Consider the following 19,693-nt stretch of genomic DNA (forward strand, 5'->3'; position numbering starts at 1 on the left):
CTTCACCTGCCAATTTGGCACCAACCCTAGGGTGTGGTATCAAGTGTTGCCTCTGTGGCACTCAACAGTGGAGGCTCTGGGGCAGCTCGTTAGTAAACAAGCAGGGATACACTCCTTAACTCTGAATACAGTTGGAATAATTTCTAACATTAGAGCCTGATTCTTGTCTGTTTAGGAATAGAAACATGAGTATTTTTGCTAGAAAAGATTATAGATCACCCATCAGGTGGCTTTAGGTATGCGGTTGTGCTAAACATGGCAAAATAAAGAAGAATTACATTCTACTTGAGGACAAGCAAATATCCAAGAAAAGGTAGATAACCAATACAAGTAGTAGACCGCTAGAGTCCAAAGAAAGGGTGCAAAGAGAGGATCCCATTTCCAGTTTGAATGGTCTTACAGAGACAGCCATTTTTAAAAACAACATAGATTTTTGTAGAGCCACTGCCACCCTCCTCTCCTGGTTAAGACCTAGGTTGTTAGAAGTCACCCCTGAAGGTTCATGCTAGTCACACTCTGTGGAGTATAAACCAGGCCAGTTGGAGCTGGCTGTTGCTCACACAGGTCCTATTCCTGGAAAAGGGCAATAGCTTGGTCAGAAGATTGCCTGGCAGTACATTAATCAGCTGAGCTTGCCAGGCCAAGCACTAAACCTCACTCCCCATTGTGTTGTTTTGGTTAGATTCACAGTCTGAGAACGAGGCTTCGCCAGTGAAACGGCCACGACTCCTGGAGAATACTGAACGGTCTGAGGAAAGCGGCCGATCTAAACAGAAGAGCCGACGCCGGTGCTTCCAGTGCCAAACCAAACTGGAGCTGGTACAGCAAGAACTGGGCTCGTGCCGCTGTGGTAAGCATCTCTCCCGGTGACATGATGGAGGTGGTGTCCTTGACACCCTGGCATAGCTTTAGAAATTATTCTAAGAGGCTGAACTTCTCCTGGGAACCTCTCTGAGAGCAATAGGTTTAGAGTTTGAGAAATCAAGAGTAGAGGATTTTTACGTCTAAGCACATGCAAAAAAGCAAAATACCCGCCACTACTTTGTCACACATATCTTTAGAGTTGCATTGTCACTGCTTACTGCTTTCACATCTCCCTACTGATTACTCTGGTTCCTTCTCATTGATGACTTATTTAGAAATTAACCAAACCAGCAAAATTCTGGGATATGTACCATAAAATTCAGATATTAAATTAATTTTGAATGAGCCTCTTCCTATGTATAATAAATGGAAGATTTCTCTTCCCATATCCTTTTTAAATTAAAGTTTGATTAGAAAATTATTTTCTTTGAACCATAATTCATCATTAGTTAACTCCTTGAAAACAGCTTTAAAGTAACCTCTTCTGTATTATCTATCTACTATAATACCAACTCTTAGAATTGCTGCACAGGTATGTATTTTAATAAACTTTATGTGTACCCACAGTAAAACAAAACTTAGACCAATCCTTCCTCCCCCTTCCACCACACAGAATTGTATAGATGCATCATTTCGGCCAACTTAGAGTTTTCCACTCCCTGTTCTTATTTTCTGATTTAAAGCATAATATTACAAAACTGTTCTGTGGGACAGAGCTGTCACTAGGCAGACTTTGAGACCTAGGTCTAGCCTCTGAGAATCCTATATCCTTTGTCCTTAGGAGTGAGCTTAAGAAGCTTTCTTTCACCTCCGGTATAGCCATAGATAGCCTACAAGTCCTGATACTGGCAGTCAGGACTAGATGGTTCTCTCAGCAGTTAGAAAGTTACAGTTACTCCAACTCCTGTGTCTTCTGAAGACATGGCCACTGCTGCTCTTGTCCCTCAATCATTTTTCCTGTTGGAAATGAGAAAGAAATGAGAGAGTACCAGCTTCTCATGGAAGCTAAGTTGGAAACCCTGTTTCTGTCATGCCCAGAGATCTGTTGCACACTCACATGCATGGTATGCAAGATCAGAAGCATATATTTAGCTACAGAAATGGGGACATTCAGTGGCAGTCTGGGGAGTCTAAGTGTCACCGGACAAGTTTTTATTTTTTAGCTTGGCATTTAGTTTATTCCTAAATGCTTGTGTGAAAGTATAAAGAAGAGAGGTAGGGTCAGGGTGAGGGCAGAAGCTGTCAGCAGGGCTTTTACACTTCAGTTGTGTTCATGCATGTGTCATGGCCCAGGTGAGCCCAGAATCTTACAGGCTACTCCTGGATCAACCCTGCCAGGTAATTTTAAGTTCTTGGTGAGGTAAGGAGGGAATACCGTGGTTAGCTAAGGAAACTCTGGGGTCTGATGGCTAACCACCTCTGCCCATATTAAAGAGTTTAATCTTTTGTTGTGTACATTTTGCTTTGGTCTTCACGTGAACCATTGGGGGGTTTCAGCAGTTCATTCTATTCCCAGTGTTATAAAGCCTACCTGAGCATTTTGCCTGTTGCTTGTATAACACAGGCCTTTGGTTTTTCCTAAATTGGAATCATGGGATTTTCCTGTACATTATATTCTTTTTTCCTTCTTAAAAGTAACTGAATCCTGAGTATTACACAGGATTTGCCTTAGTGGATCAAACTAAGATCACAAGGCAGACAGTAAGAGTTCCTAGTTTAGTGCTGAGAGATCCAGAGGCGTTATAACCAAGTCTCCCAGTTTGGATGGAAACTGCCTATTTTCCCAAGGCAGTTAGATGAAAGGTCTTCGGCACTGCTGGAAAAAAAATCTAGAAATACATGTTGTTGGATAACTTCACATGCTTCTAAGTGGAGCCAACTTGATTATCTGGTAAGAGTGTATTATTCTACTGTGCTCTTTACCTCTTGGGTAGGAGGCTGGATTTCTAAGTGCCTATTGGGCTTGCAACAGACGTGCATTCTTCTAAGTTATCTAGATGTAGTCCCTTGGCTTATGCCCAATTCTGGGGGTCTACTTATAGAGAGATCTGCTTTTTCTGATGGAGAAGAAACTTTTTGAGTTTTCTGCAATCCCTCCAGATGTAGCCTTCCCAGAGAGAGCCAGGAATTCCATTTGGTGCACTGAGAGCATTACATTTCTGTGCCCAGAAAAATGACTGAGTCAACTGCCACATTTCAAAAGATGAAGGACAGCAGTGGGAACATATACCTCTGGGACTGTCTTTGACAAATAGCTCTTGTGTTCCTCCTGTCTGTTTGCTTGGATCTCTCTAGGAAAGGGTGAGTTGTATAGTTATTTCCTTGAGGATGCATGGAGTGTTAGAGAGACATTTAAGTGCCCTGAAAGGTTTTAGTGGGGCGGTGGGGAACAGTAATTTACTACTGGAAGTGAAGACTCAGGAAGGTAGTTTGAACTCAAACAGCACACTTCTCCACTGCAGAAAAATCTCTTTTTATATATATATTCACAATCTTCTTTTCCATTCCCCTTCCACTCTGTACAGGTTATTAACTGCTGACAAGAAATACACATCTCATAAATAATGCTTAAGAGCCATTGCTATATAAATTGAATGTGTTATGAATTGTGATGGGCCTTTTTGTAACATTCTATGCCTAGAGCAGGAAGAACAGAGGATGTCATTTTCATTAATTTCTAATGAGGTGCCAATTAAAGACAGGGAAGACGCTCCAAAGGGAAGAGTGGCCAGGTTCCCCTGAATCCTCTGCCCTGGGGCTGTCATCCAAACACTGCCAGCAAGCCTTCTCTAAAAATTCCATTAAATTACATTCTCATGGAGCGCGCGCGCACACACACACACACATACATTCAGTTTCCCTTTGATCTTCAAAAGAGCAATTTGTAAGATGAGTTCTGAGCCTTCTCACATAGGGAACGGCTAGAGGTGATAAGAATTGTTAATTGCCAAGGCACTCCATGGGCTTTCGATAAATAGGTGAATTTTGAAGATGAATTCTCCCCTGCCTCACTGTGATAGGTAACCTTTAAGTCAACAGTACCAAAGTAACACCCTTTTTCCTGTGAAGTCTTTCAGGATGCCAGTTAGAAAAGCCATGTGGTGAGACTGGAATGATACCCTCCATCCTAGAGTATTTCCAACAGTGTAACTTCTCAAGATAGAAAAGTTGCATAAAAATGGATTTATTTGTTTCATTTTCTACTCAGTGGGTAAATTGATCTGCTCATTCTCTTTATAGGAATCTTGTCTCTCCAAATGCCACCTAGAGGGTGTTCTGAAATCTGGCCATCCTCATCAAATCTAGGCCACATCACCACCACATGAATACTGTGTTTCTAAGCAGATCTTGCTTGATACACACAGCATGGCTTTTCAATCACTTTGCATTGCTTCCCAGAACCACAGAATTAATTTTTAAATACCAGTCTGATCACTTACATAAGTTATTGCATATTTTCAATGGACAGTGACTTAACAAACTGTAAGCTGATATGCTTCCTTTTGGGACAACAGTGCTTTTACTAACCTAAGTAATCGGACTTCCTTTATTGCTTTTAAAATAAATTTTTTGTTCACTTTAGAAACTCAGTGATGCTTTAGCTGGAACCTTTAGAGTAATCATCTCCAAGTGCCTCGGTGTTCATTTCTGCTTTATCATTCACTGTCAAACTAAATTCAGCAAGCATTAATTGAGATATGACAATACACAAAGCATTTTGCTAGGTTTTGTGGGAATATAGGAGCTAGATATACAGAATGTAGGAGCTCATAGTCTAGGTCTGTGGCTTCAAACTTGAGTGGGCATCAGAGTCACATGGAGCGTGTGGTAAAACACAGTTGCTGTGCCCCACCCTCAGAAGTTCTGATTCAGTAGGCCTGTGCATGTTTAACAAGTCTCCAGGTAAGGGCCATGTTTTAACTGCTGTGCTAGGGAGTTCGAAATCCTGGGAATCTTTTTAAAAATAGCATGTCTGGGCTTTATTCTAAACAATTAAATCAGAAAAGGTCTCCAGGTATTGTTTTTAACTTTTTTTGGGGGGGGGGGTTCAGTTTCTCCCTTTAGTTCTGTCAGTAGTTGCTTTATATATTTTGGTGCTCCCCAACTGTATGCATATATATTGAGAAGTATTACGTCTTCTCAATGTAGTGCTGTACCCTTTATTGTTATAAAATATCCGTCTTTGTCTCTTATTATCTTTGTTATCTTGAAATATATTTTGTCAGTTATAAGTATGGCTATGCTGCTTTTCTGTGAATGCCCTTTGCTTGGAGAATCATTTTCTACCCTTTCACTTTGAGCCTATCTTTATCTTTGCAGCTTAGATGTGTCTCTTGAAGGCAGCATATGGTTGGGTTTTGAGTTTTGGGTTGGTTGGTTTTTTGGTTTGTTTGTTTTAATCCTCACCTGAAGATATGTTTTGATTGATTTTCAGAGAGAGAGGAAGGGGAAGAGAGGGAGAGAGAGGGAGAGAGAAATATCGATGTGAGAGAGAAACAGTGGTTACCTCCAGCACACTCACTGACCAAAGATTGAACCTGTAACCTAGGCGCATGCCCTGACCAGGAATTGAACCCTCAGACTTTTGGTGCATGGGATGACACTCCAACCAACTGAGTAACTTGGCCAGGGCTGGTTGGATTTTGTTTTTTGATCCAATCTGCTACTTAGTGCCTTTTTACTGATGAATTCAGTCCATTTACATTTTAGGGTAAATATTGATGTATGAGAAATTCCTATAGCCATTTTCATCTTCTTTTTGCTGGTAGCTCTGTGCCTCTGTTGGTTCTTTTCCTTTGTGTTTCCGTTGTTTTTGTTTGGTAATATTCCATACTTTTCCCTCTGTTTCCTCTTTTTTAAAATTATATGTCTTGGTTTTGGGTTTTTTGGTGTATAGTTACCATTAACTTTTTATTTGGAAATTAGAAGGTTTTTCCTGGACCATTTGAGAGTAAGTTTTGCCCTTTATTCCTATAAACATCAATGAATGTTTCCTAAGAATAGGGATATTATTTTATATAACCACAGCACAGTTAATCAGCTTCAGTAAATTGATACTAATACAATGCTTTTATCAAACCTGTCATACATATTCTAGCTTTGTCAGTTGGTCCAATAATATCTCTTACAAAAAGCACCTTTCCCTCCAGTACAGATTCCATTCCATGATCATGTGTTGCATTTAGTTGTCATCTCTCTTTAGACTCTTTTAATCTGGAACATTTTCACAGCCTTTCTTTGTTTTTAAGGATATTGACATTTCTACCCCTACCCACATACCTACCCACACTTTTTTTTTTTTTTTTAATAGAACAGTTCTCATTTTGGATTTGTCTGGTGGTTATTCGTGGTTAGGTTCAGAGTATATTTTCCTAGCCAGAATACTACATAAGTAATGTTGTGTTCTTCTTTTACATTGGGAGGCACAGATGTCCATTAGCCTCTTGTTGTTGATATTGTGATTCACTTACCCATTCAAGGTGTTGTTCGATTTCTTCATTGTGTAGTTACTATTTTTAATCTTACAGCTAGTAAGCAATCTGTGGGGAAGTGCTTTACTTTTTAAAAATGCATTGATTTTATAAAAAAGATTTTTATTAAATTTATTGGGGTGATATTGCTTGATAAAATTATAGGTTTCAAATGTATAATTCTATGATACATCATCTGTATACTGCATAGTGTGTTTACCACCCAAAAAGTCAGATCTTTGGTCCCCATATATTTGGTCTCCTTTACCATCACTTCATCCCCCTTCCCACTGGTACGCATCATACTGTTGTCTGCGACTGTGAGCTTTGTTTGCCTGTCTTATTTGTTCATTTGTTGCTTTCAGTTTTATATCCTGCATATGACTGAAATCATGGTTCTTGACTTTTTCTGTCTGACTCCTTTCACTTCGCGTGATATTCTCAAGATCCATCCATGTTGTCAAATGGTAGTATTTCATTTTTTCTTATGTCTGAGTAATATTCCATTGTATATATGTGCCACATATTCTTTATCCAATCATCTGTCAAAGGACACTTCAGTTGTTTCCATGTCTTGGCCACTGTGAATAATGCTGCAGTGAACATAGGGGTGCATATATCTTTGTGAATGAATGTTTTCAAATTTTGGGGGTAGATACCCAGAAGAAGGGTTTCTGGGTCATTTGCTCCAAATTTTTTTAGGAACTTCCAGACTGTTTTCCATAGTGGCTGTACCATTTTACATTCCCACCATCAGGGAGTGAGGGTTCCTTTTTCTCCACAACCTCTCCAACATATTGTCGTCTTGTTGATAATAGCCATTCTAACAGGTGTGAGGGTGGTATCTCATTGTAGTTGTGATTGGCATTTCCCTAATAGCTGGTGAAGTTGAGAATCTTTTCATATACCTATTGGCCATTTATACGTCTTCTTGGGAGAAGTGTCTGTTCAGGTCCTCTGCCTATTTTTTAATTGGATTGTTTGGTGTTTTGGGGGTAGGGGGAGTTGGTGTTGAATTGTATGAGCTCTTTATATTTTTTGGATATTAACCCCTTGTTGGAGCTATTGTTTGCAAACATCTTCTCTTATTTGGTTGGTTGACTTTTTGTTTTGTTGACGGGGAAAATACTTTATGACCATGTAAATGTCCTACTCTTCATCAAAAAAAGTCTCCAAGGTTTAGCATTCATTGATATTGTTGCCTGAACCAATCTTTACTGTGATGGTTGCACAATGATGATTTTCTAACTCTAGCTCTTCTACATTTGCCATTTGGCACTCAGTGTTCTTCTGCAAGTGAGAACCCTCCTCCCCCCACCCCATTTATTTATCTTTTATTGTATGGACTCATGGGCTTTTATGTTTTTTAGTGGTTTCTAATTCATTATTATACTTCATTATTTTGGTGCTCAAATTATCCCAAATTTGGCCAGTGGAAGTTTTTTGTTTTGGGGGTTTTATTTAACCCTCACCTGAGGATACGTTTATTGATTGAGAGGGGAAAAGGGAGGGAGGGGGAGAGAGAGAGACAGATCAACGTGAGAAGCATTGATTGGTTGCTTCCCGAATGCGCTCCAAGCAGGGATTGAACCCACAACCTTTTGTTGTACAGGATGACGCTCCAACCCTACCAACTGAGCCACCAGGCCAAGGACAGTGGAAGTTCTTTCAAGTTGACTCCTTTGTCTTTGTGACATGGCTGTTCCTCCTCCTCCTCTTCCCCTTTCCTCCTCCCAGCATTTCCTTACTCTCTGGCATAATAAGATGTTATTTTGAATACCTCTTGTACTTACCTTTGCTGAGTTCTAGAATCAGCCACTTTTCCAAAGATTCCCAAAGTGATTTTAATATGCATTCAGAGTAGGGAGTTGCTGGCCTGAGAGGAAGGCAGACACATTCATAAAATAACTGGCATACAGGGCAGCCTAGCATAAGAGTTTTAACCAAGGTATGAGCCATATGTTACAGGAATATGGGGAGGCAGCGATAAATTCCAGTTGGAATATTCTGGACAGGCTTCCACAATTGGGGCTTTAAAGGAAAAGTGGGATTTAGGTGTGGGGAGAGAGGGGATGCTTGAACAGAGCTGGTATTCTGGAGGTGACCTCTGTACAGCTGGATAGAGCCTTGGGGTTGAGTGGAGAGACTAATATAAAGGGAAGGAAAGGATTCCAGATTCCAAGCCATAGGGTTTGGACATTGGTTTGCAGTGAGAAGGTATCAGTGTTTTGAATATGGTCAACATGATCTAATTTGACATTTTTAAAATTAAGCACACAGGAAAGCTGAGGTGGGTATTGGATCTTTTTAAGGAATGATCTGTGAATTGATTTCACTAAGTGAAAAAGAATGTGTGTGTGTCAGCCATTCCTGCCACTAAAGGGGACTGGACTGCACGGTGAACGAATAGTGATATTCTAAGGCTCAGTGTGGGCAAGGTGATTATGAAGCATGTCAGTGACATGAGATTTCTAGTCTGGCCCATTTTACCAGATCAAAAATCACCACAAACAAGCCCATGTATCTGTGCCTTTCTTTTAACTCTTGTCCAAGTGTGATGTGAACCTTTTGGGAACATTTGGCGTTCTGTCCTATGACTAAAAGACAGTGAGGCACTATGTTCTTATGAAAGGCTTCATTCCATGTAAAGTTCTAGCCTGGATCCATCAGAATACCCTGCTTTCCAAAGGCGTGAGACCCTTTGTCATGACCAGATTTATTTGTCTGGTTAGTTATCATTACTGCCATTGAGTGGAGAGTCCATGCTCTGCCATATGTTACATAGAGAGTGTGGTTGCCAAGACCACAGCCCTTTAGGAGCTTGTTTTTTATGCTGAGTCTGGCAGTGAAAGGCTAAAGCTTCTCCAGTACCAAGACAGCAGCTGGGTGTATGTTACCTCTGGCTCAAGAGGAGGTGTCCTGCCCACCCTCCCAAAAGCAAAAAAATAAGAATGTCATTGGTGGGGGTTATTATATGTGTGAAAGCTAAGGGTAATTAGAAACCTTGAGGCTAGTTCTGAAGAAATTTTCTCCCTTTCCGTCTCCTTTTCTTTCAGTCTCACTGTATTTTTACCTAAACAAGAATATGCTGTATCTTGTTTAGGTATTCCCCATGTAATCTTTAATGTATAAGAGCTCTAGTCTAAGACCAAACAGATTAGTCCCTCTGCTGCTCTTCCATGAATTATTGCAAGTTGAAGTGTTAGAGCAAAACAATTCAAACCTTTTACTGAACACGAACTCCATGTATTTAGCCCATTAGTTCAGTGCTTTCCTAGAGATCCAACTACCATCTGTGCTTTGACAAGGCTGTGGAGAGATTTCAGAAGCACGAGCAGCTCCCTTTTCCAGCATAGGATCATCAAAGACCGAGCTTTTAAAAGACAGTATGTGCCCAGCCGGGCATGGCTCAGTGGTTGAGCAACAACCTAGGATCCAGGCGATCGGGGTTCGATTCCCGGTCAGGGCACATGCCGGGGTTTCGGGCTGCAGCCGATCAATGACTCATCATTGATGTTTCTATCTCTCTCTCTCCCTCTCCTTTCCTTTCTCTGAAGTCAATAAAGATATATTTTTTAAAAATAAAAAAATAAAAGACAATACGTGCGGAGCACACTTCCTGAAGCCTGTGTCACACCCCTACTCAGACCTTCCTGACTGACAGGTGAGCCAGAAGACCATTGTCCCATGAAGTAAAGTATTTTCCATCTGGATAGCAAATTTGCAAGTACTTCTATAGTCCAATCTTAGTAGCCATCACAGTACAATAACAACTTTCTCAAGGCCAGTTGGATAGGTTTCCCTACTTAGAATAGTTCTTTATGGGGAGAAAAAGGGATTATTACAAAAGGAAATTAATTACTGATAATTTTTGTTTTAGTTCCAAGAGTAAATAGTTTCAGTTAATTCTTTGCCCAGAAAGGTATATGTGGTTTTTCAAAACAGATTGTGTTTGAGATATAACTCATTTATCATAAAGTTCACCTATTTTATATATAGTTCAATGAGTTTCAGTAAATTTAAGTTGTGTAGCCATCACCAAGTGCAAATCACCAAGTTCAAATTTTAGAATACTTCTATCACCCCAAATACTTCTCTTCTTCCCCTTTTTAGTCAGCCTCTGCACTCTCCTACCCCAGCCCCAGGCAACCACTGATCTGCTTTCTGTTAATATAATTTTGCCTTTTCTAGAATTTTAGTACCAGTGGATTCATACAATATGTATAGTTTTGTGTGTCTACATAGCATGTTGTTAGCATGTTGTTTTGAGATTCATCCATGTTGTTACATACCAGTAGTTCTTTCCTCTTTAATGTTGAGTAGTATCTCATTGTATGGATAATACCACATTTGTTTATTTATTTACCAGTTGACATACATTTGGGTGGTTGCCAGTTTTGGCATATGAATAGAGCTGCTGTAAATATTCATGCACAGTGTTTGTGTGGACATAATTTTAATTTCTCCTGGATAGAAACAGAGGTGGAATGGCCAGGTTGAATGGTCAGTGTACATTTAACATTTTAAGAAAATCCCATCAGCAGTGTGTCATAATATACATTTAATATTGTCATTCTTTTTCACTTCATTTGTTTAGTGGGTATGTGGTACTGTCACTATGGTATATCAATTTGCATTTCCCTCATGACCATTGATGTTAAGCATCTTTTTATACGCTCTTTGGCCACTCATATGTCTTCTTTAGTGAAGAATCTGTTCATACTTCAAATAGTTGACCCATTTATAAGATTTACAGAATTGCCATCTTAACAGTATTCTAACCCATGAATATATGTGTCTCCCTTTATTTAAGTCGTCTTTAGTTTCTCAGTGTTTTCTATTTTTTAGCATACATCCTTTGTTAAATTCTTAAGTATTTTACTTTTTGATGCTAATGTGAATCGAATTTTTAAATTTATTTTTATATTACTCTCTGCTGCCACTTTGAAATAAATCAATTTTTATATATGATCTTTTATTCTACAGTCTTGCCAAATTCACTTACTAGTTCTAGATTCCTTAGGATTTTCTCCTTTCCATTCTGTATGCTTGTTATTTTTATTCTTTCATTATTGTACTGGCTAGGACTCCAACATAATGTTTAATAGAGTGTTGAGGGAGAAAAAAGTGTTGAGCATGTACCTCCTTGCCTTTTCCTTGACCTTAGGTAGAAAGCGTTCAATTTTTTACCACTGAGTATGATTTAGCTGTAGATTTTTCACAGCTTTCCCCCACCTCTGCCCCTCACCCTGACAAATTTTAATAGTTGTAGCTGTTGAATACATTTCAGGAAAACATAGGAAATGTTCAAATGTATTTCCCCAAAATAGATGCTATAGCCCAGGGGTGGGGAACTTTTTTCTGCCAAGGGCCATTTGGATATTTATAATATCAATCAAGGGCCATACAAAATTATCAACTTAAAAATTAGCTGTAAAAAAACCTAGATTTATTGAATTTCGAGTCCTGCCCTGTGGTTGTCTTGTCAGGGCCAGACCAAATGATTTCACGGGTTGTATATGGCCCTTGGGCCAGACATTCCCCACCCTTGCTATAGCCCATGGTGAGCTACCATGTGGCCTAAAAGGTCCACAAAGCTGTATTGTAAAGAGTTTTGCCATCCCATGGATTCATTTCTGTTTACAGTTGAAGTACACTGCCTTTGTTTGTACTTATATGTAATATATCTGTCTAACTATAGTGGGCAAGCTGGTGATATGTGAATACTTCTTTTTCTCAAACCAGTATCATAACACCCAGGATACTCTTCTGGGTTATTCTTATTTGAGGTAATGAAAGCAAACCACACTGAGAGTTGCTTTAAAATGCTTTGTTTGAATTCAGTGCTTTTACTACAAGACAAAAATCATCAAAATTTGTGGGTAAAGACCACCAAGATTTGATTGAGCCTTAGCAATCATTTAGTTGAACCCCACTTTTTAATAAATGAGGAAACTGAGACCAGAAAGGTTGCCACTAGCCTTAGATCATGCCTATGTACTAAATATTGGTATTTCATGCAGCCTAAAATTCGACTACTGCTGAAAAGTTTCTGACCAATATGACTCCCACTCTTCCCATCAGCATATGTTTCAGCCCCCACTTACTAGAGCTTCGCATCACATATTCTTGCCCATCCCTCCCTGGACATTTGCCCTGTCATCTCCACTGAACCTAGCTTATCTCTTCTGAAGTACCCAGAAGATTTCTTGGTCTTTTCTCCAAGTTAATACACCTGATTATTTTAAACTCCTCTTAGTTTGGCCTCTAAGACCTTGCTCAGGACTCTTGTTTGGACCCTTCACGGCAGATGTCATCAATTAGACCAGCTGTAAAAATAGTATTAGTCAAAGTAATAGGATTTTTAATTTTTCCCCCAAATCAATAAGTTGTTGATAAAGTTTTGCTAAAGAAGTGTCTTTTCCAGGGCCTTTAATGTGTGTAGCTAAAATAATTTGTGTTCACTACATTGTGTGCAAATATCTGTTACGAGACACCCTCACTTTTCCTACTAGATTCTTACTGTGATTCCCCCTGGAGCAGTGCCTCTTACAAAGTGTGGGCCTGCGCCCTAGCTGGTATTGCTCAGTGGTTAGAGCATTGGCCCGCAGACTGAAGGGTCTCTGGTTTGATTACAGTCAAGGGCACGCATCTTGGTTGCAGGCTCCATCCTGGGCCCTGGTTGGGGTGGGTGTAGGAGGCAACCAATCGATGTGTCTTTCACATCAATACCGCCCCCCCCCCAAAGCAATGGAAAAAATATCATTGGGTGAGGATTTAAAGAAAGGATAGAGGGGGATGGCACACTCCCTTTTTAGAAAGTAAAATTGCAGTTGCTCTGGTAATTCTCATATACCCCAAAGTTTGATATACTGCCTATACACCTAATAGCTCATTTTTCATAGGAAATGCAGAGGTAATTTAAGACCAAATAGAATTACTAGACATTTCAAGTATGAGGTGATCCACATCATAGAGGTTTTATATCAGATCTAGCTGACTCCATTCTCTTTCATTTAGAGATTTATGTCTTCTGAGTGTTTAATACATGCCTTCCTCTGCTGGTCTGCTAGATTCTAAAATCCTCAGGGGCCAGAACCAGGTGTCATTCTGCAGCTTCCCATATTCCCCATTAGAGTATGTGGCCTATAAGTGTGTACCCAGTTAGTGTTGACTAATAACATACAAGAAAAAATTAGAAGTCAGGAATGTGGTGTTCTCATGAGCCTGCTGGTTATCTCTAGGGGGATGTCCTAGTATTCGAAGGCAGGCCAAAGCAGGTGAGCAGGAGAACATCTGGGTCAGTCTCCGTGCAAATTCTTGAAGCCAAGCTACATGTGCAACCTGAGGGCTTCCCAATTGAATATTTGGCTGAAGAAATAAGGCCTAGAGAGTAAACTTTAGCATTATTATTACATACTTTTATCTGCCTTGAATTTTTATTGGTAGTGGGGAGAAAAATCAGACAAGACATACGGAGGTGGGCAAAAGTGTGTTTACAGCTATGAATATGCGGAAGTTTATTCTTGTATTTATTAATAATTATATCATTTTCCATATGGACAACTGTAAACCTACTTTTGCCCCATCCTGTATATACTATTAGAGTAGCATTGCTTGCTTGGTCTAATTAAAATTATTTAATGTGCTTTGGTTTAATTAACTACTTGACTTTGGATGGGTGTTTTTGCATAAGTAAAACCTGTCATTTATCTGGTGCATGAATAAGATGGACTCTCTGGAGGTGACAAGCCTACTGTGTGAAAGAAACCACACTAATCGCCATTCATGCCTAACAACCTGTCATTCTCTGACATAAAATCTAAGCACTTGAGTAACTTAGAAGTTACCTGTCTGGTGCTAGTCCAGCCCCCGAACTGACACAGCAGAAACCACGTCAGTAATGTCCTGGCTGCTAATCCAGCCACTGTGCACATCTCCAACCTGCAGGAAGTGTGGCATGTCTTGTTGCCAGGCAGCTTAGACTGGCCAAGTGCTTCTTCCATTGAACTAAAATGAGCCTCCTTGTATAACATGCCCTTATTATTCCTCCCCACTCTGCCCTCCAGAGTAACCTATCACAAATCATCTTCCTCTCCTGCAAGCCTGCTCTTCCAATACTTGGTCGCAGTTGCTTTGGCTTTCCATCACCCTAGTTAATGCAGTGGCAAGTTCATTCACAGGGATAAAGAACTGGTGTAGGGACATCAAGTGCAAGATGGGGCACAAAAATGCCAGACTGGGCTAAGTGTTTGTTTGCAGTTTTCTTCATCAAAGGTCCTCATAAAATCTAGGTGTCGTCTTTTTTTTTTTTTTAAACAAAACCCTTTACTTGCTAATGACTTTCTGAGATTGCTCGAAAGTATTCTCTTCTGTAGAGTTCATGGTTGGCCTCTGTTGCTATACTTCTCATAACATACTGAAATTGTGTGTCTACATGTCTGTCTTCCCTGGAAGGGAGGGACAGTTCGTTGGTGGCTCCCAGTTCCTACTGCAGTTCTTGGCGTATAGTGATGCCTGGTAAACATTTGAACAAATGAGTGAACCCTATCCCATCGCGGTTGTGATCCTCTTGGTGAAGGAAAAAGAATAGCTTTATTGAGCACTTGCTATATATTGGATGCATGAACAGTGTTATATCATTTGACCCTTACAAAAACATCATGGACCTGGCCAGCGTGGCTCAGAGGTTGAGCATCGACCTATGAACCAGGAGGTCATGGTTCGATTTTCCATCAGGGCATATGGCTGGGTTTCGGGCTCAATCCCCAGTAGGGGGCATGCAGGAGGCAGCTGATCAATGACTCACATCATTGATGTCTCTATCTCTCCTCTTCTTTCCTTTCTCTGAAATAATTTAAAATTATATATTTTTTTAAAAGCATCATTGGACAAGTGATATTTCATTTTTACAGAGGTGAACACTCAATCTTTAAAGTTAAGTAATTAAGGGAATTCCTGGCATTTGAGTCTAGGTCTGTTGAGTTCCCAGAATCCTACCACTTTTTATATCCCCAAACTGGCCCATGGGGTGCCCTAAACAGTGAGATGATTACAGCATGAGTTGCCTATATTTTCAGCCATATAGATCTTAACCTAGTTGCACACCACATTCAGATACTTATTATTGAACATTGAATGGTCCAAATTTATGTGACCTACTATGTGAACCACTTGAACCAGTGTTAATGTCATCCCAGTGAACTGTGTTCCATTGTGTTCCATGTGCCACATGTTCCTCCATCTAGATAGGTGCTTCTGGAGGACAGGGCCCACAGCACTGCCACATTTTTGTCTTCCACTGCGCCTGGGTAATATGAGCCACACTTAATTCTTATTGACATGTACATTCCATTTTCTCCCGAGTGCTAATTCATGTCCTCATTTTCCTCGAAAACTTATCTCCTCCTGGATACCTTATGCATTTGACCCCTCTCCTCAGTGCCCCCAATTTATTACACATAGCTGGATTGTATTGATTTTAATTGCAGTTGATTTCTTGCTTTGCTTCTTATGTCCTTCAGCTGTTTTCCTCTCTGTGCATCTCCAGCTGTCTTTAAAGGCAGGATCTAATGACTTTTTTTTCCCTTCTCCTCCACCTGGCCCTGGAGCTAGAGTCTGTAAACAGTGCACAGATGACCAGTAAATACTCTTGACTCCTTGAGCCTGATCACTTCTTTCCCTTGCTGAGCTGACAGCCCAACGCCAGAGCCTGAATCCTTTATTTATTAGATCAGATTTCTGTAGCATCTTCCTTCTGAAGAGATCAGTATCACTGAAGTTTGTTTCTGCTTCTGGAAAGTGCTTTTACCTAAGCAGACCAAGGTTCTGATAAGATCACGTGATAGCCCTTACTCCACCGCTGGGCCCTGGGGAGGCAGACTCCGGGAAAAGCCTCACCACTTCAAGTTCTGCTATCTTGTTCCTGGCAAGGAACCTGAATATGACAGTGACAAATAGCAACACAAGCTCTCCAGTTTGGTTGATAATGTGCTTCTGTACAAAAAATAACTTGCATTTGGGGAGCACTGCCATCTTTTGGAAGGCAGATATGGAGAAGCCCTCCTTAGAGCTCCATACATCTGCCCACTAACCAGAGCCCCATGTACAGTGATTGTGGGTTGTTGATTCTCACACAGTGCTTGGTGTCACTTAGTCTCTTGAGACTGAAAGTCATGCCTCTAGGGACCTGGGTCCCTGGTACAGGACCCACAGAGGGTATGAAACCTAAACATGCAAACAAGGGCTGGATAGGTGGGGAATAAATGCTGAGAGATTGCTTTTCCTGGGAAGAAGAGCTGTTCCATCGCACATTTGGGTAGTCAGGACTGACCATGAAATATTGGAACAAAGTTCAGAGGCCAAAAACTGAAAAGGGTGCCTGAGTTAGCCCTGTAATTCATTGGAGAAGTGCCTAAAGTAATTGGATCGGCTGGCTTCTCCAGGGAATTGCTCCCCTTCCCGCATCTCCTTGTTTGCACACACTATTCCCATCCCTATTCAGGGTTCGGCAGAATTCGGTAGGAAGCGCAGGCATCTCCTGTGGGCTCTGCAGACGGGGGAGAGGTACACACATAGAAACTGCTTGGGGTGGATGCTTAACGGCATCACCAGACTTGGCCTGCCCTTTATCCTACCGCCCAGAAAACACCCTCCACTGTCAGAGCAGGAGATATGGCAACCATAGCCTGAAGCACCTTGCGAAACAAAGGGGGGTGTTGGAAAGAAAGAGGAAGGAAAAGTAAAGAAGGGCTAGAAATGTAAGGAGATGGGAGTAGGACAGAAATGGGGTGTGGTAGGCAGGGGAGTAGGACAGAAATGGGGTGTGGTAGGCAGGGGAAGCCCACCAGCATTTAATTAAGGGTGGTATGATCTTGGGAGGATGCCACTGCCTGTTCCCTCCTGAGAGTTGAAGGGTATTCTCTTTCTCTGTTGTTGCTTGTGGAGTTGCAAGGTAGAGCCACCCGTACTAGTTTATTCTCTGCCCCAACACAGTGCCTGGACATAGTTGGAAGGAGGAGATGGCAAGGAGTGCCCCTGTTTGCTTTGGTACCTCCTTATACATGATCACAGGGCCTCGCCAACTGTTGGACATGCTAAAATGTGCAGTGCCTTGGTAGACAACTGGGAGACAGATGACACTGGCCGCCTGTAGGGAATTCCACCTGATGACTGTCTTCTGCGGCAGCCAGCTGGGCCTGCTTCATTTATTCTGATGAGTCCTCTGGAAGAGCACTCAGGGGGCAGCAGGGGAGCTGGGGAAAATGTACCATACAGGTGTTAGATGCTCTTCTCCAAAATATCCTGTTAAGTATCAGTCAAGGTACTGCTTTTGATAGAGAAGATGGGTTGTTAGGCCATAGCATGGAAGGTGGCAGGCAGTGGCTTTAAAGAGATTTCCCATGGGTCAAGGAGACTTAGTCTAGCAGTGACCCAGTTGTTTCTAGAGGAGTTGAGCAGGCCTCTTTCTCACTGGATTATAAGGACATCTGCTGTGCTGCCTCAAGCCACTGCTCTACACGCACATGCTCTTCTTCTTGAACCATATCAGCCCAGTAGCCCCCTGGGAGATGGAAGCTGTGAGTCAGCACATGATGGAGTTTGTACGCCCTTGTGATTAATACACAGGATGACATGCTCTCTAGAGCTATGCACTGCAGTGTTACAGATTTACCCAGGAAGGAGAAAATGTTCCAGATTTAGAAATTAAAGGGCAGTTTTGTGTTAATGCTCTTTTTTAAAATTTTATTTATTTAAAAGTTTTAAATTACAGTTGCTGTATAATATTATGTTAGTTTCCATTATACAACCCCACAATTAGACATTTATAAAACTTACAAAGTGATAACCCTGATAAATCTCGTACGCATCTGACACCATATATAGTTATTAAAATATTACCAACTATATTCTCGGTGCTATACTTTACATCCCCATGACTGTTCTGTAACTACCAATTTGTACTTAAATTCCTTCTTAAATTCCTTCACCTTTCTCACCCATCCCCTAGCCTCCCCCCACCTGGCAACCATCAAAATGTTCTTTGTATCTATGAGTCTGTTTCTATTCTGCTTGTTCATTTATTTTGTTACTTAAATTTCACACATAAGTGAAGTCCTCTGGCATTTGTCTTTCTCTGACTGACTTGACTCAGCACAATATCCTCTAGGTTCATCCATATTGTTGGAAATGGCAAGATTTTATGACTGAATCATATTCCATTGTATATATGTACCACCTCTTCTTTACCCACTCATCTATTGATAAACACTTAGGTTGCTTGCATATCTTGTCTATTGTAAATAATGGTGCAATAAACATGGATGTATGTGTCTTTTCGATTTAGTGTTTTGGGTTTCTTCAGATAAATACCCAGAAGTAGAGTTGCTGGGTTCTTCTTTGTCTCTCATAGCCTTTCTTTTAAAATCTATTTTTGTCTGGTATGAATATTGCTACCCCAATTTTTGTGTGTGTGTTTGTTTCCGTGTTCATAAAATATCTATTTCCATTTTGTTACTTTCAGTCTGTGTGTATCTTTTGATCTGAAGTGAGTCACTTGTAGACAGCATATGTAAGGGCTTTGTTTTGTTATCCATTCAGTCATGGTATGCCTTTTGCTGCATTTAAAGTAATTGTTGATAGATACTTATTTATTGCCATTATTATTCATATTTTTATCTTTTTTTCTTCTTCTAAGAAGACCCTTTAACATTTCTTGTAATACTGGTTTGGTGGTGATGAATTCCTTTAGCCTTTTCTTGTCTGGGAAGTTCTTTATCTGTCCTTTGATTCTAAATGATAGCTCTGCTGGGTAGAGTGATCTTGGTTGTAGGTCCTTGCTTTTCATCACTTTGAATATTTCATGCCAGTCCCTCTGGCCTGCAAAGTTTCTGTTGAGAAATCAGCTGGCAGTCTTCTGGGAGCTCCCTTGTAAGGAACTAACTGCCTTTCTCTTGCTGCTTTTAAGATCTCTTTGTCTTTAACCTTTTGCATTTTAATTATGATGTGTTTTGGTGTGGGCCTTTGGGTTCATCTTGTTTGAGATTCCCTGTGCTTCCTGGATCTACTTTCTTCAGGTTAGGGAAGTTTTTCATCATTATTTTTTGAAATATGTTTTCAGTTATTTGCTCTCTCTCTTCTACTTCTGGGCACAACCATGATGCAGATGTTGGTACGCTTGAATTTGTTCCAGAGGCTCTTTACACAGCCTCATTTTTTTGGATTCTTTGTTCATTTTGCTGTTCTGATTAGGTATTTTTTGCTTCATTATCTTCCAAACTGCTGATTTGATTCTCTGCTACATCTACTCTACTGTTGAATCCCTGTAATTTATTCTCTATTTCAGTTAGTGTATTCTT

At 40.6% G+C, this 19,693-nt stretch overlaps 1 protein-coding gene across 2 annotated transcripts in view; it reads left to right on the forward strand.

Annotated features, from left to right (window-relative positions):
- Positions 1-19,693, forward strand: part of ZFAND3 (zinc finger AN1-type containing 3) — a 316,668-nt gene that overhangs the window by 281,561 nt on the left and 15,414 nt on the right. For both annotated transcript variants that reach the window (XR_013999102.1, XM_081141329.1), the window contains exon 5: positions 683-850. Coding sequence is in view for 1 of the 2 variants with exons in the window: in XM_081141329.1 (XP_080997455.1) it covers positions 683-850 (168 nt within the window). In the remaining variant the exon portion in view is untranslated. The remainder of the gene's footprint in view (positions 1-682; positions 851-19,693) is intronic.

This window comes from Miniopterus schreibersii (genome assembly GCF_964146895.1).
Source record: "Miniopterus schreibersii genome assembly, chromosome: 6".
Lineage (NCBI taxonomy): Eukaryota > Metazoa > Chordata > Mammalia > Chiroptera > Miniopteridae > Miniopterus > Miniopterus schreibersii.